Source organism: Quercus lobata, chromosome 5 (genome assembly GCF_001633185.2).
Source record: "Quercus lobata isolate SW786 chromosome 5, ValleyOak3.0 Primary Assembly, whole genome shotgun sequence".
Taxonomy (NCBI): Eukaryota; Viridiplantae; Streptophyta; class Magnoliopsida; order Fagales; family Fagaceae; genus Quercus; species Quercus lobata.
The window spans coordinates 37930532-37954519 of record NC_044908.1 but is presented as its reverse complement, the minus strand read 5'-3'; the positions used below and the strand labels follow the sequence as shown (position 1 = coordinate 37954519).

General features: G+C 39.2%; 1 protein-coding gene across 1 annotated transcript; it reads right to left on the bottom strand.

The window, feature by feature from the left end:
* Positions 1 to 21872: 21872 nt before the first annotated feature.
* Positions 21873 to 22718, bottom strand: LOC115990425. Its single transcript, XM_031114259.1, has 2 exons — positions 22401 to 22718; positions 21873 to 22217 (listed from the first exon to the last, which is right to left on the bottom strand). The coding sequence occupies exons 1-2, from the start codon at positions 22716 to 22718 to the stop codon at positions 21873 to 21875; spliced, it is 663 nt and encodes a 220-aa protein (XP_030970119.1).
* Between the last annotated feature and the right edge of the window lie 1270 nt (positions 22719 to 23988).

The following is a 23988-nucleotide window of genomic DNA, read 5'->3' as shown; positions in this document are numbered from 1 at the left end:
TTTCTAGTTCATTTTCTTTTTTCTTTTTATAGCATATATATCTTCCGCACTTTAGATTTTAATTGAAACATTGGGTTATATTTTAAGAACATCTTTATATTTCTAATTTTATTTTAGGACATGTACTTATTTGCAACTTATGGGATATTTGGATATGATGCAACTTATATTATCTTGCTTTTTCTTTTTATTTTCCTCTTTCATGCATGAAAATCTAAACTTAAATCTGCCTTGGGTAATCATTTGGGCCGTAGGAGTCATGAGAGAAGCCTTGGTATCGAAATCACACTCCAAATAGGAAAGGGAATCTGAAACCCTAATGAACCTAAGCACGCATGAGTTGACCGCGTGTGCGCATGGGTGCACATGCCACCAGACAGAAAACCCTATACGACTTCTTTCATTATAAAATAGGCGTGAGAGGCTTCTAAACCTTCATAAAATGTGTTTTAAACCCAGGAATTATTCTGTAAGGTCCCAATGGCAGAATTCACTCCTTTGGAGGTCTCGATGTGGATTAACAAGCTTAATCTCATTTTCAATGATTCTTTCATCCCTCTTGGCCTTTGTTTTATATCTTTCTTTCATCAAATCAAAGTGAATGAGCCTCTACTACATGTAGCCATTGAGTTTTGGATCCCCACTTGGCATGTTTTTCAATTCAACATTGTGGAATTATGCCCCACTCTTGAAGAATTTGGTGAAATCATGGGTAAGCACGACTTCGGTACTATCATTCTTCCTACTCTCAAGGAAGATCTTTCTGACCTAGCTCATCAACTCTTGGGGTTTCCTCTAGCTATGGCTAATAGATGGTGCAAGTCCAACAAATTGAATGCCTTCATGGTTTTCAAGTATTTCTCTAAGATGGATGTCCCTTTGGCTGGGGCAAAGTGTTCTCATTATCTCAACACTTTTTGCCTTTGCATTCTTGCAAGGTTCTTCTTGGTGCATGAGACACCTTGTGTGGATCTAGGAATTCTTCATGTGGTCAAGAATCTAGGGAGTGGGAGCCCAATAGCCATCATCTTGGCTAAAACCCTCAAGAAGCAACATTCTTTGTAGGGAGTCCCTTTCTTCTTTAGGTACGATCCCTATTTTTTGCCTAGGTTCTCAACCAACGCATTATCGTGATCACAAGCTGAAAGATAAAGAGATGGATCCCATCAAGCTTATTAATTCTTAATGCATCTTACTTCTTTAGATGTCCAATGGGTGGTAGAATGGTAGCGCATCGAGGCCATGTCTAGTTGTTGCTTCAAGGAAAACTATGTACCTTTGGTTAGGCTTCGTCATTGTTCTTATTATCCAACATGTTGCATTGCACGAAAATTTGGTGACTGTCAAGAGGTACCTTATGGCAATGGTTCTTTTCATACCCTAGCATTTACTAAGAGAATCATAGACAGAATCCATGAGACTTGGCTATGAGGAGCGATGAATAGGGACATTCAGTTTCCCCAGTTTCTCCATCCAATTTCAGGATACAAGGATTGGCTATCCACTGATATTAGAGCAATAAGAGAATGACCATAAGAAATCCAACAAAAGGAAGAGGACTAAGTGACTACCTTGATATGCCCCAAATTTTGAGTTAATAAAGGATTGGAATATTCCAAATCCCCTATGAAACGATTTATCATATTTTAATTTGAGTGATGAAAGAATCAAGCATTTTATTATCTTTACTTATTGTCTTTATTTTTCTTTTCTTTTTTCTGTGCCATGTAACTTTTGCCCATGATGTCATTGCGGGAATTCTCACCATGCCCATGGTCTTTTCCCCAATATTTTACCTAAATTGCCTTTTTGGGTTTTCAACCTTGTGAGATTTCTTTGCCTTAACTTTTGCCTAGGCTGCCCTCTTGGGTTTTCAACCAAGCAGGCTTTTCTCTTTTTCTATTTCTTTTTTAAATGTTGTATTTCTAGAGCCTGTTCATGTTGATTGGATAAAGCATCTCTTTTCCATCCAAATCTGTAATTCTTGTAGCACCTCCTGACATGATCTTCTTGATAACAAAAGGCTCAGACTATCTTGACTTCACCTTTCTTCTTGGATCAAAAATTTCATTTCTAAGCACCTTTAAGACTAAATCTCCCTCCTTAAGGTTCCGCGGTTTCACCTTCTTGTTAAATGCTCTAGCAATCCTCTTTTGGTAACCCTATGCATGGTATCGGGCTTTCATCCTCTTCTTACCTATCAAGGCTAACTTTTCATATCTTTCTCTCATCCAATCCTCTTCTAGGACCTTGGTCTCCACCAATACTCTCAAATATTGTACTCCACTTCAATGGGAAGTACCGCTTCACACCTATAAACCAAAGAGTAAGGAGTTACCCTAGTTGACGCGCGGATAGAAGTCCTATAATCCCACAGGGCAAATGGAAGCTTCTCGGCCAAACCCTAGATGTCATTACCATCTTAGCTAGGATGTTCATGATATTCTCGTTGGTTGCTTTTATGGCCCCATTAGTCTACGGGTTGATATGATGAAGACTTGTGATACTCAATATTGTATAACAACATGATCCCTTAGACCTCTCCACCAAAGTGAGAAGCATTATCAGAGATGATCTCTTACTGCACTCTAAATCGGCAGATGATGTTGTTTTCTATGAATTAGGCCACATGCTTGGCTTTTAGTACAGAATAGAAGGTTGCCTCTACCCATTTGGTGAAGTAATCAATTACAACTGGGATGTACTCGTGCCCATTCAAGGCCTTAAGAGCTATTCTTCCAATCACATCTATGCTTCATATTGAGAAAGGCTATGGAAAGGTTATACTGTATAGTTCAGTAGGTGGTACACAGTTCAAATTTGCATGGTTTAATAGTCATGGCAACGTTTAACAAAGCCCAAACAATCGGTTTCCATAGTATTCCAATAGTATCCTATCCTCAAAATCTTTTTTGCCAACATCCTCCCATTCATGTGAGGACCACAAATCCCTTAGTGGATTTCTTTCCTGACTCTTTCAGCTTCTTCTTTCTTCAAAAAACAAAAGTGGACCCCATCATGGGACCTCCTATAGAGCTAACCTCCACATAAGATGTATTGCATCGCCATCATCTTAATTGAACAACATTCTTTCCTTCTGGTACCATTGGGGTAGGTTTTTAATTCTAGAAACTTCATGATGTCATAAAACCAAGGGGCTCCAGCCAAATCTTCCTTCTCTTTATGTACTATTTGATATTTGTGTTTGATTTCTAAGGGTCATTTCCATACTCCTTTTGGTATTTCAACCATGGAGGCCAAAGTAGCCAATGCATCCACCAACTAATTTTGAGCTCTAAGGATGATAGTGTATCCAATCCTATCGAAGGTCTTTGTGAATTCCTCCAAGTATTGTTGGTAAGGCTTTAGGTGTTCTTCCTTCACCTTCCACAACTTTTGTGCTTAGGCTATGACCAACGTCGAATCCCCAAAAGCCTCGGCTTCTTTTACCCCTAACTCTTGAAGAGCTTCCATTTTGGCTCTTTTGCCATGCTATTAGCTGCTTCGAAGTTCACGGCTCCATTGAAATACTTCTTCCATGCCCCTAGTTTGATATCCAAAATGTCCTTATCTAGGAAATCTTCTTTACCACTTTCTCCTTCTACAAGGTTCTTGGCGTAAAAGTCTAACATTGCGCTTTGATGGTTTTTCTAGCCACATATTTCAAGTCAAATTTAGCCAATAAGATTAACCATATTGACAATCTTCCGCTCAAGGTAGGCTTCTCAAATAAGTACTTCAAGGGGTCCATTTCAGCAACTATCCATACTTGGAATGGTAGGATGATATGTCTCGGTTTCTGTACAGCCCACACAAGAGCAAATCATGATTTCTCTATGGGTGTGTACCTAGTTTCATAGTCATGGAATCTCATGCTCATGTAATACATAGGTTCTTGAGGTAACATGCTTCCTACTTGTGCTAACATGCTTCCTATTGCATCCCCTGTAATTAAGAGACAGGGAAGTAAAGGTTTCCTAGGTTCTTGAGGTACCAAGATAGACGGGTGGAGAAGATACTCCTTGATAAACTCAAAGGCCATTTGAAATTCATCATTCCCAGTATTGGGTTCATTCTTCCTCAGAAGTTTAAAGATAGGTTCACAAGTGGAGGTAAGTTTGGTGATGAATCGGCTAATGCATTGCAACTAGCCTAGGAATCCCTTTATCTCCTTTTCACTCTTAGGTGGTGGCATGTCTAATATGGCTTTGATCTTGGATGGGTAAACTTTTATCCCTCTATCACTTACTATGAAGCGTAGTAATTTTCCCACAGTTACCTCGAAAGTGCACTTCTATGGGTTCAACCTCAATCTATACTCCTTGATCCTTGGACTTTACAATCATGTCATCAACATAAACCTCTACCTCATCGTGTATCATGTCATATAATAAGGTTGTGGCCATTCTTTGGTAGGTTGCTCCTACATTCTTGAGTCCAAATGGCATTACTGCATAATAATGGATTGTCCATTTAGCGGTGAAAGTAGTCTTGGTCATGTCCTTAGGAGCCATTTTGATTTGGTTTTATCCTGAGAAACCATCCATGAAGGACATCAGAGCACTACCAGTGATGTTATCCACTAAGACATCTATGTGAGGCAAAGGGAAATCATCCTTAGGACAAGCCTTGTTTAAGTCTCTAAAGTCCACAAACATCCTCACTTTCCCATCCTTCTTAGGTACATGCATAACATTGGTTATCCATTCAGCTTAGTGTATAGGTTTAATGAACCCTACTCTCAATTGCTTGGTGACTTCCTCTTTGATCTTAAGAAGCCATTCAGTTCTCATTCGTCTTAACTTCTGCTTGACAAGCACCATGTGAGAATGAGTATCAATGTGATATTGCACTATCTTAGGATCAATGCCAGACATATCTTCATAAGACCATGCAAATACTTCTTGCAATTCAGTGAGAAGTTCTTTGAGATATTTTATTTCTTGTTCATTTAAAGTTAAGCCAATTTTAATAAACATGGATTCTCGTCATTGCCCAAATTAAGATTTTCAAAAGTTGGCTTTCTAGGTTCAAATTTCTTTTCTAGTTGTTATTAATTTCATTTTCAAATTCCTTAGAATCATTTAAGTGAAGGATTTCAATATTATGGGACACATCAAAATAAGCCATATAAGAATTCATCTTATTAAAAATGTTGAAAAGTACATTGGAACTTGCATTTCAAGACACCTTTCCATACTGTTATAAAACCCAACCTAAGTCCAATTGCTAAGTTGCCCATCAGTAGGCATGATGAATGTAGAAGGATCACTTGGCTCTTCAACGGTAATGGTGATGGTGAGCATGTTCCCCTCAACTTTTAGCATAACTCCCATTGCTTCAGTGTCTATATAGTCTATCCAGACAACCTTTTCTTGATCCTTTTTCATCACCACAGTAGGCTTCTCCTTGAAAGTGATCTTATCCTCGAAGAAGATCTCCCAACTGGGATACACTTTTCCATCCTTATTGACCCAAATTTTGGGAAAGGCACAGAAAAGGAAGCCTCCTCCTTCTTTCATAAAGGTCTCATTGAGAGTACCAAGGTTTTTCTTGATTCTATCACAACTTTCAAAGAATCTCAAACCTTCCTTAGTCAGTTGAGTCTTGAAATCGGGGAATTCATCCACCCCTCTTCCTTCCTTTCCAAGACCCATACCAGGCATGCACCCTATTTTCTTCATTATTGCAATCACCTCATTACTACAATACATGAGTAAATTTGTAATGTTCCTCTCATCTTTCAATCCATAATCAGCCATCTTCACAAACTCAAAGCCACTCATTTAAAGCTCAGTATCCCACTCTTCAAGTCCATAAACAAGAGCTAGGATCTCACCATCACCAAGTACTACAACAATTCCTCCCTTCCATAGGATCTTCATCTTTTTGTGAAAAGTAGAAGGAATAGCTCCAATGGGATGAAGTCATGCCCTTCCCAATTTTGCAAGAAGCTTTAAAGGTTCCCATAACCTTCCTCGATGTGTTATCATGTGCTCTAATAGTCAAAGGAGAAGGGATAATTGTCTTTAGGGATAAGCCGACCTTGAGAGCAGTTCTAAATGGGTGCACATTCAATGCAGATCCATTATCAATAAGCACCATTGGAACTTTAGCACCCATGCACTCGATGGTGATTTACAAAGGTCTAGTGTGAGTGACTCCTTCGGGAGGAAGTTCTTCATCGAAAAAGGTGAGGAAAGGGTGAAATGGGGTTTCAACTCCTATGAGAGATAGAACCCCTTAAGGTGTAGTCTCTATAGGCACCTATTTCCCATTCAAGGTGTCTAAAAGAATATTGCGGTGCTTGTGATAGGCCATTAGCAAACCCCAAACAGACACATATGCTTGTGTTTTCTTCAATTAGGTTAAGACCCTATTTTCCTTTTTTTTTTTTCTTCCTTCCTATTAACTGCAACGAGTTTTGATCCTTCTACATTCCTTCCAGGGTGACCCTTCTCCAAAATGGTAATGCTTCCCATTCTTAGTGATGTTTGCCACATCGTCATCAAGGACCCTTTTCTTTAACTCAAACATTCCTTTAGGGAGTATCCCCCATACGACCACCACATTCTTCAAAATCTCATCCTTTTTGTCCCATATTCCTTAGATTTCTACCATGTTGACTTGTACAAACTCTATCAATTTTAAGCAATCCCAATCGACCTCTTCCACTTGCACACAATTTTGGTATGGGGGAAGAGCTCAATGATAATCGGGCAGAGGATTCTTCCTAATGTTGGTCTTGGTGATGATGTTTAGGTTTGGGAGAGTCTCATTGTCTATCAAATCTTGTATCTCATGCTTAAGGCGAAAGTAATTGTCGGTCTTATGGCCAGAATTCTGATGAAAGTGACAATATTCATTGAGGTTCCAAGTGGGAGGCACAAGATTTGGCATTGGTCTTGGATCTAAAGTCTTTAGGAATCCTTTGGAAGTTAGGCTCTCATATGCTTGGGCAAGAGTCATTTGTAGGTAGGAAAACTCTTAGCGGGCTTTCTTTGTGAAGCCTGGGTAGGTTAAAGGTGGTTGAGGTATGATGGCACGTACATTTATGGGATTGGATGCTTTAGAAGTTGTTGCTCCTCCTTCATATGTCTTCTTGATTGGTAGCTTGTTCTCCCTTTTCTCCAATTGTCCATTTTTGATCATATCCTCGATCCTAGTTCCACAATCACACAATTCTTGAAAAGAACTAATAGGTGATGATGAAAACCTACTATTGTATACCGGAAGCAAGTTCTTGATGATCATATTTATTTGGTCTTTCTCATTTGGCCTATTATCCATTATTGATGCTTGTTATGTATTCAGAGAAGGTCTCCCTAACTCCTAGCTTAGTTTTAAAGTTACATCAATCATGATATTGAAAATGAATTGATCCACAAAAAATTCCATTAGCTCATTCCATACCTTAGTCTTGCTTGAATCCAAGCTATAGTACCATTTTGATGCACCTCCCATGAGTGAGAGCGAGAATGCATGCAAGGTTTGCTTCTCATCCAATCTCTTCATTCCAACAGTGATTATGTATCTCCTAACATGTTGCATAGGATCTCCAGTCCCATCAAATTTTTTTGCATCAGAAATCCTGAACTTGCGAGGCAATGCGATAGGAACTTTGAAACTCAATCCACCCATATTGTAGAGATAATCATCCATCCCTTGAGCCTTGCAGAATGCTAGTTGCATCTTTTCCATCTTCTCCTTCATGGCCACGATATCTGTGGCAAGTTTCTCAAATTTCATGTTTCTTTCATAATCAGCCTTATCTTTTTCATACCATTCTTTTTTTTCCTCTTCATCATGTATCTCCCACATGCACGGGTTTCTTTATCTTCCACTCTTCTAGCTTAGAGAGGCAACCTCCCATTTTCTTGAGAGCTTCAACTTGATCTTCTATAGCCTTGTATATCTTTGGTGCAAGTGCTTCATCAATAGGAGCAGCCATTTCTTTCTGAGATATCTCTACTTGAAGTATTTCTCTTCAGGTGTGATATCAACCACAATCAAGTGTCTTTCATTACTTTCTCAAACCCAAGTTGGAGTGTGGACGTGCCGACTTGATCTTGGTGGTGCAATGGTGCCTGAAAAAAAGTCTCATGTTTATTAAGCCCATGTCCCAATTAAAAGCTTCTTCTATTTAGATATTCTTAGGAAGTCATTAAATCTATTTTAATGAAGGCCCAATTACCAAATCACTCACTTTCCTCTCATGAACCTTGCCATCTATTTCATAGGGCTTAGTCCATTTACAATAAAGCTCTCATCTTACACTCATGGGCTTTCATTAGAATATGCTTAAGATTTTCAACCCCTTTCTTTCAAATGTGGGCCAACAATGTATTCATCACCTTTGGGCTCTCTTTTCATATTCATTATCAAATCTTTTTTTTTTTTTTTTGAAGTAGCCTTCTAGCTAGAATATATTGTGGCCTTCCTCTCAAAGCCCATGAATCTCTCATCATTTTGAGCCTTGACATGCAAAAAAAGAGGCCCAATATTAGGAAGATTCATATTGACTTTGTAGGATCTTGAATGCTAGGTTCATAGCATATTTGTTACCACACACATATACAAACCCTAGCCCAAGACTTTCTTTCTCAAGAGGCCTTTGATTTTAGGCTTATGATAGCAAATAGGCTATGATCCTATGGACCTTTTGAGTTAAGACATACCTTTGGATTTTGTGATAAGCCTCTTATATGTGAGAACTCCTTTTCTTTTCTTCCCATTGTCTTAGGGTATGCCATAAATTTTGGGTCATCCTTTCAAATTTTACATCTTTTATTTGTCCTTTAGAATTAGATGAACATAATGTATATGTGTGAACACAATGGAAAATTTCGGAGTTGCCACCTAAAATTTCGGAGTTGCCACCTTGTTTTTGCAATGGTCTAGGAACCATATATATATAGTGTCCTCTCGAGGAAGGACCATTGATATAACTACCAGAGATATGGGTTCAAAGTTTAGGTACGTTCTTGGAAAGGTGTTAGGCACCCAAAACCACCTAACCCTAAGGTTGGCCTCCTATTTGTGTTTTATGTCTTAACCTCATTAAAAACATGTTCAACACTTGTATCTATACTCACACACACATTAGCATACATCTAAGCATACAACATGGCATCATTATGCTCAAACACATACATATCTATCTATAAAGCAATAAGAAGCCAAACCACACACATATACAAACCCTAGCATTCATCTAGCATGTGGAAACCCTATCATATCATACATCTAAAATAAGGTAGCAACTCAATCATGCCAGCAAGGTATCATTGCAATCACAAAATTATATAAAGCATGTAATGGGAATTAAAAGACATAAAACGAATGTTCAAACAATGTACATCATCAAATGCATTTTCAAACCAATGCATGACTTACCTTTACTTACCTTTTAGCAACATAGCACCTATGGAATCATGTATGAGCATGTGAATGCATGTACATAGAATCTTAAACAAGAAAACCCTAATCTAATAAGTTAAAAGCAAAAATGCAAATAAAACATGTGAAACAAGGACTCAAATATAGATGTGTATGTAAAAAGGACTTAAATAGAGGCAAGATGTGTGAAGAATTGTTTTAGAAATCTGAATTAGGGTTTCTTGGCAAATGCTTGCGTACGCAGACAAAGGCCTGCTTATGCAGGATTTGACCTATGTACGCATACTCATGATATGCGTGCGTGTGTAGGATTGTTTAAGAACCCTAACCCAGAAACAAACTAGCAGAGAAACAGAGTAGAAATGGAAACCCTAATTCTAACAACCAAACATGCTCAAAACATAAACATAACTGTAAAAATAACCTAAACGAACATTCGTAAATATAAACTACACAATAAGATGGGCTAAAACAAAGATTAAAGGCAAAAGAGACAAAGAAAGGGTTTAAGGGATACGTTACACAAAAAGCTCTTCAAGCTTTATATTTGACTGTTCCCTCAATCAAATATATCATAATTCAATAAAATAGTGATTAGAAACTTTAAACTCAAAGGATTAAGGCCAAAAAAGGTTCCAATCAAATAAAAATGACTTAAGCATGTTTTGTGAAAAACTTCTTTTTAATTCACTATTTTTTAGTGAATCTTAGGTTTTCCCTTAGGATTTTCTGTGTGTTTTGAAAATGTACCATGTAAGGCTTTATGTAGTGAAAAAAAATGGGGTTTGGAATAGCTTCCAGATGATGTGGGATTCATTCCAAATCTCAGCCATTATTATAGAAAACTTGTCTTCTTTATGTTTCTGAAACCTTAACTGCATGCACAGGAGCGTGCTTGCCTACGCATGCTTTGGCTCATGTATGCAAGTTGCTACCCACGTACTTGAGCCGAGGGCCACTTTGGTCTTTTATTTCCAAAAATAGATTTTTGCTCATTTAAAAGGTTATATTTTCCATTTTAACACTCCTTAAGTCAATTTGATATCTGAATGGGCTCTAAACTAGCCTTGGGCCTTAGAGTTTAAGCATCATTAGGGAATAGGGGCCTTAGTTATAAGGGGTACAAAATGCGATTTCCACAATATGGTTGAACAAATAAGAGATACAAAGGGTACTCTCTTTCAAAAGGATCTAGGATCTCTCTAAGTGTGGGTTAGCTCCTTAAAGTTAAAGGGATAGACCAATAGATCACTCACAACTAGGTGGGTCATGATTACAACCTTAGGCCTAAAATGACTGTAATGGATTTGTGGCAAACCATTAATTTACTCAAATCCCATTAGGCGATGGCATGGATTATGAGTTAGTGAGATGAACTTCGAAAGATCCCACTCATTACCAACCACGGCAAAGGGACAAAAGAAGCAAGTGAATAGTGGAATCGCCATTGTGGAACACATTGGATCAAACTCTCTATCCCTAGCAAGTGCCCCGCGAAGGATGTCCTTTTTGGGTTTCCCCAAATGCCATGGGAAGTACTTCTTGGCCTAGGGTGGACCATGGTGGAGGGTGTAAATGAAGTCGCCACCTAGTTTAGGTCTAGGAACCATAAATATAGCACCCTTCATGGAAGGACTGATCTTTACTAGAGCACATGTCTGGAGTTTAGGTATGGGGATGGGAAGGTGTTAAGCACCTAACCCCACCTGACCCATAGGTCGACTTCCACTCATTATGTTCCAAGTTTTAATCTCATTAAAGGCTTGTTTAACACGTTATTCTAACTCACACACATACTAACGTGCATTTAAGCAATCAACATGGCATAATCATCCCCAAACCTATCATTCATCTATCATGGCATATAAGCATATATCTCTATGGTAGAAACATCGCGAGGTAGATCAAGATCATCATGTTCTAGCATTCAAACCACAAAATCAAGGAATTCAACCAAGCATATAAACCATATCATATCCATCAACCAAATCAAATGCATGTTCACAGTATTATGCATGACTTAACCTCACTGCATCACAGCACCTATGCATGTTCATGGTATTTAAGAAAATTAAAACCCTAATAAGCATAAAAAGATAAAACAAAGCAAAGCAAACCAAAACTAAATAGGGTAAATAGATGTATACAGATATGAAAACTAGGTTAAACATAGGCTAAACGTGTAGGTAAAACAAAGGAAAAAATAGACAGAAGTTGAATTAGGGTTTTTGGGCAAGAGTATGCGTGTGCATACAAAGGGCATGTGTATGTAGCCCATCTGTATGGGTACGTATACTACGATTATGCGTACATATGCAAGCAGCATGTGCACGTATACACACCCTAAAAGCCCTAACTCAAAAACACAAAAACAAAGAATTTAACAACCTAACATACTTAGAATAAAAATACAAAGGAAACCTAGACTAAACAAATATATTAAAGCAAAAAAAAGCACATATATAAACACAAGATCAAAAGAAAAAAAGAAAAGCAAAAAGACAAAATTAGAAACTTTACCTTAACACTAGAACTCTCTAAAGCTTGATTTTGATCGTTCCCCTGAATCAATCTATTCACAACCAAATCAAAGATGAGTTAGTATACTTAGAACTCAAATATCAAGATCAGAGAAGGTCCCAACCAAGCAAAATTTGACTTGAGAATTATAGACACCACATTTTGTACCCTTTATAACTCGAGTCCCCGTTCCCCAATGATATAAGAACTCTAAAGCCCAAGGTTGGTTTAGAGCCTAATCAAATGAAAATTGACTTAAGGAAAGTGTTTATGGAAAATATAACTTAATTTTGGAAGCATAAAACTAATTTTGGAAAAGAAAGCCCATGAAAACCCTAGGGCATGCATACGCATACACGCATATGCGCAAGCATGCTCAAGCTCTGTGTGCACATGCTTCATGCATGCGTGCACATGCTAAGGTTCTAGAAACTAGAAAGGAAAGGTTTTCTACATTAAAAATTGGTTTGGAATGAATCCCACATCATTTAGGTGCCCCCCCCCCCCCCAAACCCCTATTTTCAATTATTCCCCATATAGCCACTGAACTTTTCAAAATTTCATCCTTTTCATCCCATATTCCTTGGACTTCCATCGCATTAACCTACACAATTTCTATCAATTTTGAATCTATTCTACTTGCACCCAATTCTGATATGGATGAGGAGCTTAATGATAACCAAGCAAGGGGTTCTTGCCAATGTTAGGCTTGGTGATAATGTTTAGATTTGGGAGGGTTCCATTGTCTATTAGGTCTTATACCTCATGCTTAAGGTAGAAACAATTTTCAGTTTTATGGCCAGAGTTCTAATGGAAGTGGCAATATTCATTGAGGTTCCAAGTAGGAGGCACAGGATTAGGCATAGATGTGGGATCTTGGGGTTTAATGAATCCTTTGGAGGTTAAGTTCTCATATGCTTGGGCAAGGGTTATTCCTAGGTTGGAGAATTCTTGGCGAGCTTACATTCCAGGGATGAGGTATGATGGCACTTACATTCATGGGATTGGGTGCTTTAGAAGTGGCCGCTCCTCCTCTATATGTCTTCTTTATAGAAGGCTTGCTCACGCCTTCTCTAATTGCCCATTATTGATGGCATCTTCGATCCTAGTTCCATAATCACACAACTCCCCAAAAGAACTAATAGACGATGACAGGAGCCTACTATTATATGCCAAAAGCAATTTTTTGATGATCATGTTGATTTGGTCTTTCTCATTTGGCCTATTAACCATCCTAGATGTTTTTCCTTCCCACATTGTCATGTATCCAAAAAATGTCTCCCCCACTCCTTGCTTGGTAGTCTCAAGTCTCTTGGAGTTACATCAATCATGGTATTGAAGATGAATTGATCTATGAATAACTCTACTAGCTCATTCCACACATTGGTCTTATTCGGATCTAAGCTATAGTACCGCCTTGACACACCTCTCATAAGTGTGAGTGGAAATGCATGCAAAATTTTCTTCTCATCCAACCTTTTCATTTCAGTAATACTTAGATACCTCCTAACATGTTGCTTAGGATCTCCTGTCCCATCAAAATTTTATGCATCAAAGATCTTGAACTTGGGAGGCAATGCAATGGGAGTCTTGGAGCCCATTCCACCCATGTTGTAGCAATAATCATCCATTCCTCGAACCTTATGGAATGCTAGTTGCATCTTTTCCTTCATGGCCACGGTGTCCGCAGTAAGTTTCTCAAATTGCTTGTTCCTTTCATATTCAGCCTTATCCCTTTCATCCCATTCTTCTCCTTCATCTTCATCATGTATCTCTACGTGTATAATCTTCTTGAACTTACTCTCCTCTAGCTTGGAGACACAACCTCCCATCATTTTGAGAGCATCACCTTGTTCTTCTATTGCTTTGAATATCTTTTATGAAGTCGTGTCATCAATTGGAGCAGCCATTTCTTCTTGAGATACTTCTTCTTGAAATGTCTCCTCTTGATGTGTGACCTTAACCTTAATCAAACACCTTCCATTCTTCTCTTGAACCCAAATCAAAGTGGGGATGTGCTTACTTGACCTTGGTGGTGCAATGGTGCCTGAAAATAAGTCTCATTTTATTAAGCCCATGTCCTACTTAAAAGGTTCTTTTTACTAACTTAGATGTTCTTATAAAGTCTTTAAGTCCGTTTTAATGAAGTCCCAATCACAAAATCACTCCCTTTCCTCTCATGAATCTTGCCCCTTTTTTCATTGGGCTTTAGTCCATTTACAATAAAGCTCTCGTCTTACTCTCGTGGGCTTTCACTAGAATGTGCTTAAAGATTTTCAACCATTCATCTCAAATATGGGCTTACAATGTATCCATCATCTTTGGGCTCTTCCTTTTTTCATTCATTATCATCATCTTTTTTTTTTTTTTTTTTTGAAGCAGCCCTCTAGCTAGAACATATTATATCCTTCCTTTCAAAGTCCATGAATTTCTTATCATTTTGGGCCTTGGCATACAATAAGGAGGCCCAAGATTAGGAAATTTCATATTGGCTTTGTAGGGTGTTGGATGCTAAGTCCATAGCATATTTGTTATCCTAGGCCTAAGGCCTTCCTTTTCAATATGCCTTTTCATTTGGGCTTATGATAGCAACTAGGCTATGGTCTTATGAACCTTTCAAGTTAAGATATACATTTGGACTTTGGGACAAGCCTCTTATATGTGAGAACTTCATTTATTTTATCCCAACATTGCCATAACTTTAGGGTCATCCTCAAAATTTTTTACATCTTTTATTTGTCCTTTAGAATTAGGTGAACACAAGATATATGGTTAAACAAATAAAAGATATAAATGGTACCCTCTTATTGATAGGATCTAGGATCTATCTAAGTGTGGGTAGGCTCCTTAGAGCTAAAGGGATAAATCAGTAGGTCACTCACAACTAGGTGGGCCATTTCCAAGCTTGGGCCTAAATGGACTACAATGGATTGTGATGATGCACAAGGAAATCAGTAAGCTGAATGCTCTAGGCGTCAATGATCTAGTAGTCGGTGACTTGGAAGGCTTGAAAAGAAAAAACACAATCAAAGGTGACCAGGGTGGACCAGCCAAGAACCCTTTGATGCTTAAGTTAGGTTTTCTCTCAAATTCTAGAGTTCCAACTTTATGGGAATTATATCTTTCTTACCTTCATCTGGTCTGAATGGGGTCTTTATATAGTATGCTGTTATTTGACTTGTAACTTCCCCTACATTTGAGGAAGCTAGAGGGTTCAAAGATAACATCCACAACTGCTATGGGAGTTACTATATTTCATTTTCTATAACTGCTATTGGCAGTTAAGTATTTTGTAGGAAGATATAGTGATTAACCGGGGCCTTACTCATGCCTTGGAGTAATAACACGTGGTTCAATTTATTAGTTTATGTAAATAAACTTTATCTGGAATTCTTCTAAGTGTGGAGGATCGTCCTGGCACAATCCTCATGGATGATCATAAGCCTATAGACGACAGTACCCTTAAACATAGCTACCTTTGTCTTCTTGGCATGGACGACACTTATGGATGAGTCTGGAGTTCAATTCCTAGTTCACCTTCAGTTGCCCCCTTGTCCATAGGTCGTCCAAGGTGCTATATAGCCTAACGCTACTTCTTGGGACATGTGCCCTTATATCAAGGCTGAAGTATGCCACGTGTCATGATCTTACTGTGACTAGTCACGTCGATTTATTTCTTCAAGGAATTTGCCACGTGTCATCTCTTGGTTGGTCACATCGTTTCAGATGCCAAATTCCACTGCCTATAAATAGTAGAATCCCTCTCCTACCCCTCACATTTCTATGATTTTTTTCTTTGACATTTGTTGTCTTGGTGCCTTATCTAGAAGTGTTTCCTCGTCCTTAGTTCTTCTCCGTCTAGAGCCAGGTATTCTTCTCATCCTCATTCTTAGGTTTTCCTTCAAATTTTAATATGTCTAAAGTTGTCGTCTCCTCATCTAGTAATAGTGTAGATAAAGCCATAGACGAATACCATGACAACACCACTTATAGTGGCTCTAGCAGTAATAGTAGTAGTAGTGGTAACACCACAGATGAGGAATACACTTCTGGTGTTCCTGCAATTCCTCTTGACATTCTTCTGGAACATCTTAGGATGGAGGCAGCTTTTGGGGCTGGCACCTCGATGAGTATTCCTTCATCTCCTTCTACAGACAAAGTAGAAACCATATACAGTTATGCTATAGGTATTTATTCCAAAACAGACGAGAGGAGGCTTACTGCACTTAGGAGTTAGTACCAGATCCCAGATGACCTTAACCCTAGGTTAGCCGTCCGTGGAGAGTGGTGTTGCCAACCCCGTTTTAGGGGGGGGGGGGCTTGGGCTACCTTTAAATGCCTTTTCTAGAGAGTTACCTACTAGGTTGGGTTTAGGAGTGTGTTAGCATAACCTTAACGCATGGAGACTAATTGTCTCTATGCAAGTTTTATGGAGGGAAGTATTCGAAGGGGATCATCCTCTCACTGTGGACGAGTTCCTCTATTGTTACAAACCATCTGAGATCAATCAATCCCTAGGCTTTTATAAATTTACAGCCAGGGGTAATGATTGTAGATTAATTAAGTCATTGGTTACATCTGATAGAAACTGGAAGATGAAGTTTTTCTTCGTCTTTAGTTTCTGGTCCGGGCACCTTGTTGACATTGGCAAGAATACATTTGCCCCGTACACTGGAGAGTTAGGCAACTTTCATCCTAAAGGTATGTTATGTTTTGCCTTTTTGTTTGTTTTAAGTGTTTTTATCTTTTGCTTATCTAACCTTATTTTCTTTTCTTTTTTCTTTTTTTTTTTTTTTTTTTTTTTTTTTTTTTTTTTTTTTTTTTATATGTAGCTGTTGGACGACCTTCTTTAAGTAAATTTCACTGAGACCGCATCCACAGGGCTCGTCTACACACTAATAGGAGTTTCCACTCGTTGGTGACCCTTTAGCGTCTAGCCAAGTGGGGACTTGGTCTTGAGCCGTCCATTGAAGCCCTTGCCCATGAGCTTACTGTTCACAAACGTAAGTCTCTCTTTCTCTTTTTTTTTCTTTTTTTTTCTTTTTTTTTTAATATATATATATTTTATACTTTAAAATTTTCCTAAGTACTTATTTGACTTACGTTTTTTGACCAACATTTTATGCTTTTCTCTTAAGGATGGCAACTATGAAAGAGAATAAAGGGAAGGAGGTTGTTGACGGGGCGACCAGGCCTGAGACTCAATCCCAGCCTTCTCCTTTTATTGGAGATAAGAGAGAAACTTTGCCCAAGACACTGGACTTGGGAAACCTTCCTCCCTCCCAGCCTGAGATTGCTAGGCCTAATCTTCCTCCCTCCTAGCTATCCATCCAAATTGTTGATGTTGACTCATCCATCGTTGTTGATGTCACTCTTGCCAAGACCACTGCTCCCACCTCATCCCAACCTCCCTAGAGGGTTCCTATGAACCTTCTAGAGAATGAAGACTGGCTTGCGTAAGGTTTGAAAAGGTTGTAACTGGCAAGGATGTGGTTGCATGCTATGATATGTCCTTGAAAGAGTTTGAGCACTCTAGTCTTCATGATCTTTTCAAGGTAATGTCTTTTACCTCGTCCTGTTTTTGTAGCATGTATGTATATTTTGCTAACTCTTTAATCACTTGTGCAGGCCATGTCCAAGTTCATAGCTACTTCCAGGCAGGCCACGAAGATGGATAAGATAAGGATCCTGCTTGAGAAGAGGATCCAAGAAGTCAAGGACAACTGCAAGGGTTGGGCTGAGGTGGTAGCCAAAGCTAAAGACAAGGCCAAGGAGCTGCAAAATCTAATTGAAGAGCTAAGGGCTGATGTGGTTGAGAAGGATACTTGTCTTGACCACCTTCAAAAGAAAAATGACGAGTTGAATACCCTTCTTACCAAAGCAAAAGAAGACACAGTAGTAGAGTTTAGAGCATCCAAACAGTTCATTGATTTGCTGGACACCAATTATGCAGTAGGTTTTGAGGATTTTCGAATGGACACTATAGAAAACTTCCCTGAAGTTGACTTTAGCTCCATCAAACTTAACCTTGCTGCTGCTACAAGATCTCTCATTCAGACCAGCTCCGAGGACGTCAATATTGAAGACGATGCCACTACTCAACCTGCCCAAGACGCTGAAAATGATCCCCCACAGTGAACTTTAGTTTTAGTTTCCCTGTCTTTGTATTTTTTATGTGGTCCATTGTTTAGGACCTTTTAAAATTATGTTAAGCACATTTCACTCGTCTACATTACTTGGGATGAGCTTTCAAACAATTCCCTTTTAGGCAATTTTATTTTATAAGGGTTTTTGGACGATGGTCATCTACCCTTTTTAAACTTTATGAATGAATGTTTTATTTTCATTACTCTTTCATTTTACTATTAAACATGTTGCATGGACGACCGTTTTTTATCATCCAATTTATAGAGTATGGCTAGTCTATGATGAGGATTCCTTCATGTTTAATATCCTTTACCAATTTTCGAATTACGTATAACTCATCTTGTGAATGGTACTAGTTTTCCAACTTTACTCGTCCTCAGGCTTGGCAGCTAGTTCTATTTCTTGTCCATAAGTTTACTTTTAAGGCACAACTTTTCACTCGTCCAAAGATTGGACTGTTTTAGCTGGTCTCTCATCTTATGGACTTTAAATATTTTCGTGCACACATTTCCCCGTCCATGGGCTGGACTAGCACGTTTAAAGCTCTACTTCGTCCATTGTTTGGGCGAATATGCCTTGAGCTTGTTTCTCTTTGCTTTATCCTTATTTTGAGGAAAGTTTATAGACGTTACATCTTTGCGTCCGGAGATTTTTATACATCTTTAGGCCTTAGCCTTTCTTGTGGGTGAAATTATGGAGATAAGATTTATATATCACATGCATTTGAAAATCCCAACCACATTCATAATATAAACCTCGTCCACAGGTATGGCACATGCTTAGAAGCTAGTGCCCTTTAGGGAATTATAAATACAAACATCTTAGTTCATGACTTCGTCCATAGTTAGTTTAAAACTAATACATCCTTAAGGAGTTAAAACATAACATATAATGTTAACAATACATGCAACAGAAAGCAACATAAACTTTGGCTCGTCCAGAGTGACAACATCTTAGGTGATCTTGTCCAAGATAATGCTCGTCTAGGCTGATATTTTACTGATAATACCTTCTTAGGTGCTCAACATTCCAAGGGTGCTCCAATTTTCTCCCGTCTAGGGCTTCCAAGTAATACGACCCTTTTCAAGACGAGGTCCCTTATGTTGAAGCGCCTGGGTTTCACCAATGCATCATATTGTCTGGCCATAAGGTTCTTGTACCTTTCTGTCCTTTGCTCCACATCCATCCTTACCTCGTCTATCAGATCAAGGTTAAGGTAGAGTTACTCTTCATTATCCTCCTTTTCATACTTCATCACCCTGTGATTGGGCATATGCACTTCTGCAGGTATCACTGCTTTACTTCCATAAGCTAGCTTGAATGGAGTTTCCCCTGTGGGGGTCCATACCATCATCCTATAGGCCCACATAACACCTGGTAGCTCATCAAGCCATACTCCCTTGGCCCATTCAAGCCGAGTCTTGATTATTTTCAACAAGGATCGGTTTGCTACTTCTACTTGACCATTTGCTTGAGGGTGGGCGGGTGAGGAATAATGATTTTGAATTCCGAAGTGCTCGTAGAAATCCTTGAAAAGTGTATTATCAAATTGTCATCTGTTAGTTTGATATCAATACCCTAGTCACCCCAAACCTGCAAACAATGTTTTTCCAGATGAAGTTCTTGACATTCTGTTGTGTGATCCTCGCCAAGGGTTCTACTTCTACCTACCTAGTGAAGTAGTCAATTCCAACCACTAAAAATTTCATCTGTCTGGTTCCATTTGAAAAGGGACCCAAAATATCCAATCCCCATTATGCAAAAGGCTATGGGGTCATCATCGGGGTGAGATACTCTGCTAGTTGTCTGGAGATATTGCTAAAGCGCTGACATTGGTCACATACTTTGATATAATCCTTTGCGTTTGCTTGAATAGTTGGCCAATAATAACCTGCATGGAAGACCTTATGAACTAATGCTTTTGCTCATGAGTGGTTACCATACGCTCCTTCATGAACCTCCCTCAATACATAGTTCGACTCATCCGAGGCTAAGCACCTTAAATAAGGTTGAGAGAAACCTCATTTATACAACATCTCGTCTATGAGAACATACTTGGCAGCTTTGATCCTCAACTTCCTGGCCTTATCCTTGTCCTATAGAAGCCTTCCGTCCTTAAGGTAGATGATTATTGGAGTCATCCAATTTTCTTCTCCTCCAATTTGTTGTACCTCTAGTAGGCCTATTTTTGGCATGTATTGGACTTTATGAAACTTGTCCATAGCCTCCCCTGCTAAAGCTGCTTTCGCCAAAGCATCTGCTTCCATGTTTTTCTCCCTCGGGAGTTGAACAAAACTAACTTCTTTGAATTTCTTGACAAGCTACCTTACCTTGTTTAAATACTTCTTCATCCGGCTTTCTTTGGCTTCACACATTCCATTCACTTGATTAATGATCAATTGTGAATACCCTTGGACGATAACTGACTCCGCCCCTAGGGACTTAGCCAATTCTAATCCTTTGAGGAGAGCTTCATATTTAGTTTTGTTGTTGGTGGTTTGGTATTGTAGACGGGCTGCATATTTCAACTTCTCCCTTTTTGGGGATTTGAGAATAATTCCAATTCCTCCTGCATATAACGTGGACGAACCATCCACCTTAACGAACCATTTTTATACCTTGTCTGCCTCGTCTAGCTTACTTCGATTGGGACTAAACTCTACAATGAAATTTGCCAATACGTATGCCTTAATCACATTTCTTGGTTGGTATCTGACATCAAACTCGCTAAGTTCTATGGCCCATTGGATTAGTCGTCCTGCGACCTCCAATTTTTTCATTGCCTTCTTCAATGGATGATCCGTTAAGACATTGATGATATGAGCTTGAAAATAATGCCTTAACTTCCTAGAAGCTGTAACCAAAGCGAATGCTAGTATTTCCAACATTGGGTATCGCCCTTCCACCCCTCTTAGCACTCGACTTGTATAGTAGACCAGCTTCTACACCCTTCCTTCTTCTCTAACCAAAGCTGAGCTTACTGCATATGGGGACACTGCCATATACAAATACAACTCTTCAGCAAGCACAGATGGACTCAGTCAGTGAGCCATATTGAGGTAAGTCTTCAAGTCATGGAAAGCTTTCTGACACTCGTTCATCCATTCAAATGCCTTTTTAGGAACCTTGAAAAATGATAAACATTTGTTAGTAGCTTTAGAGACAAACCTGTTAAGGGCAGCAACTTGTTCGGTAAGAGACTGGACTTCTTTGATACTTCATGGAGGCTTCATATTCAGTATTGCTTGAATCTTATCAGGATTTGCCTCAATTCCCCTATGCAAAACCATGAATCCGAGGAATTTTCCTGATGAAACTCTGAAAGCACACTTGCTGGGATTCAACTTCATTTTGTACTGCTTAAGCATATCAAAGGTTTCTTGCAAGTCGTTTAAGTGCTTTCCCTTGTCCAGACTCTTCATCGGCATATCATCTACATAAACTTCTACATTCCGTCCAATTTGTGGACGAAACATATGGTTAACGAGCCTTTGGTATGTTGCCCCTATAGTCTTCAAACCAAAGGGCATCACCTTGTAACAAAACAAGCCTTGACTAGTGATAAAGGATGTCTTCTCTTAGTCTGCCTCGTCCATCCTTATTTGATTGTATCTGGAGAAAGCATCCATGAAACTTGCCAATTTATGACTTGCAGTCAAGTCCACCAACTAATCAATATTTGGCAATAGATAGCTATCCTTGGGGCTGGCTTTGTTTAGATCGGTGAAGTCTACACACATCCTCAATTTACCATTAGCCTTCTTGACCATTACTACATTGGCCAACTAGTCTAGATAATAAACCTCTCAAATGAACTTTGCTACAGTCAACTTCTGAACCTCTTCTTTAATGGCATTGTCTCTCTCAGGGGCAAACACTCTTTTCTTCTGTCGTATAGGCTTAGAGGAAGGATATACATTTAGACGGTGGGTAATGACACTAGAGTCTATACCCAGCATATCCTCATGACTCCATGCAAACACATCAATGCTCTTCTTTAAGAACTGGACAAGATCTTGCTTCGTCTTCTTTTCCATATCCACTCCAACCCTTGTATACCTCTCAAGGTTATTCTTGTCCAAAGGGATGTCTTCCAATGCTTCAGTGGGCTTTGCCACAACTCTCCTCTCCTCAATGTTCATCGTCTGAACCTATTCATCCATGGCCAACATAGCCAAATAGCATTCTTTTACTGCTAGCTAATCTCACTGCACTTGTCCTACCCCATACTCTGTAGGGAACTTGACTAACAGGTGGTAAGTAGATATGACTACCTTCCAACTATTTAAAGTTGGCCTTTAGATTATAGCATTATAAGAGGATGAACAATCTACCATAAGGAAATTCACATCCTTGGTTATCTGTTGTGGGTATGCCCCCACCACCACAGGTAACGTAATGGTGCCTATAGGCTGCACTTTCATTCCTCCGAACCCTACCAAGGGCGAATTCACTACACGAAGTTGATCTCGTCCAAGTCTTATTTGCTGAAAAGTAGGATAATACAAGATGTCTGCTGAACTTCCATTGTCCACCAACACCCTTCTTGTCATATAGTCAGCAATAAGCAAAGTGATGACGATGGCGTCGTCATAAGGGTGGTGAACCCTCTCAGCATCCTCGTCCATGAACGTGATGGCTTGTTTGTCCATTTCCCTCGTCCTTAGTGATCGTCCAGAGAGTTGGACGTTCTGCACTACCTTCAAGTATGTTTTTCTGGACTTAAAAGATTGCCCTGTTGAGGTTCCTCCTATGATGACTCTTATTTCTCCAAGTGGAGGTCTTGATGTTTCTTCTACCTTTCCCTTCGACTTCTCATCTTTATGATCTCGTCCAAGGAAATTTCTCAACTTCCCTTATCTAATGAGATTTTCTATTTGCTGCTTCAAATCAAAACACTCATCCGTGTCATGCCTATGGTCTCTGTGAAAGTGACAATACTTGTTCCTATTGTGCTTATTGGGATCTTCCTTCATTTTTTCCTGCCATTTCAAGGAAGGATCATCCTTGATTTGCATAAGAACCTGTTCGAGCGACATGTTCAAGGGCGTATACTACTGACTCCATATCGACGAGCTTGCCTACTTGTTATCTCGGTCTTTCTTCTCTCTCATCTGTCCCTTTTTTAGACGAGGACCTTGCTTAAAATGATGCAGGAGATCAGTTTCCATTCTCTCAGCTCTCTTCCTCTTGGCTATAATCGCATCTTCTGCATTCATAAAATTTTGGGCCGAAGGGACGAGTTTAGCCATGGTTTGAGGCTCTTTCTTGTAAAGCTTGTGGATGAACAAGTTAAAGTTAACTCCATTATGGAAGGCTGCCAATAATAACTTATCGTCCATCTCATCCACTGTCAAGGCATCCTTGTTGAAATGAGTAATGAAGGACCACAAACTTTCATTCTCTCCTTGCTCTATGGTTAGCAGGCTAGACGAGGAACATTTATGTCTTTGTCCTTCGATGAAATTATTGACAAATAACTTACTCAACTCTTCAAAAGAACTCACTGTATTCGGAGGTATCTTACTGAACCACACTCGCGCTAGCCCTTTAAGGGTGGTAGGGAAGGCTCTACACATAATCTCGTTTGGAACCCCTTGAAGGTGCATTGTAGTCTTGAAAGTAGCAATATTATCAAAAGAGTCACACATTCCATCATACAAATCCAAGGAAGGCATCTTGAACTTCGGAGGCAAGGGGTGACCATTAATGGAAGTCGTGAAAGGGGAGTTTGTTCAATGAACTAAATCCTCTACAGGATTTGCCCTTCTCATGTTCTCCCTCATCTCGTCCATGACCTTCCTCATCTGATCCATCTCTTTCTCCAAGTGTGGTACCCTTCATGAAGTGGTGCCCTTTGATTGGGTCTCGGGCTCAGGATTTCCTCCTCCATCTTCTTGACTCTGGGCTTGTCCTTCAACA

Bases quoted from the DNA above. Each gene is read 5' to 3' on its own strand.
- LOC115990425 (XM_031114259.1), bottom strand. From the start codon at position 22,718: ATGGACAAACAAGCCATCACGTTCATGGACGAGGATGCTGAGAGGGTT. The intron at 22,218-22,400 runs GTAGATTGTTCA...ATGGATGAATAG, and splicing joins AGGATGTGAATTTCCTTATG to GTTCAGACGATGAACATTGA.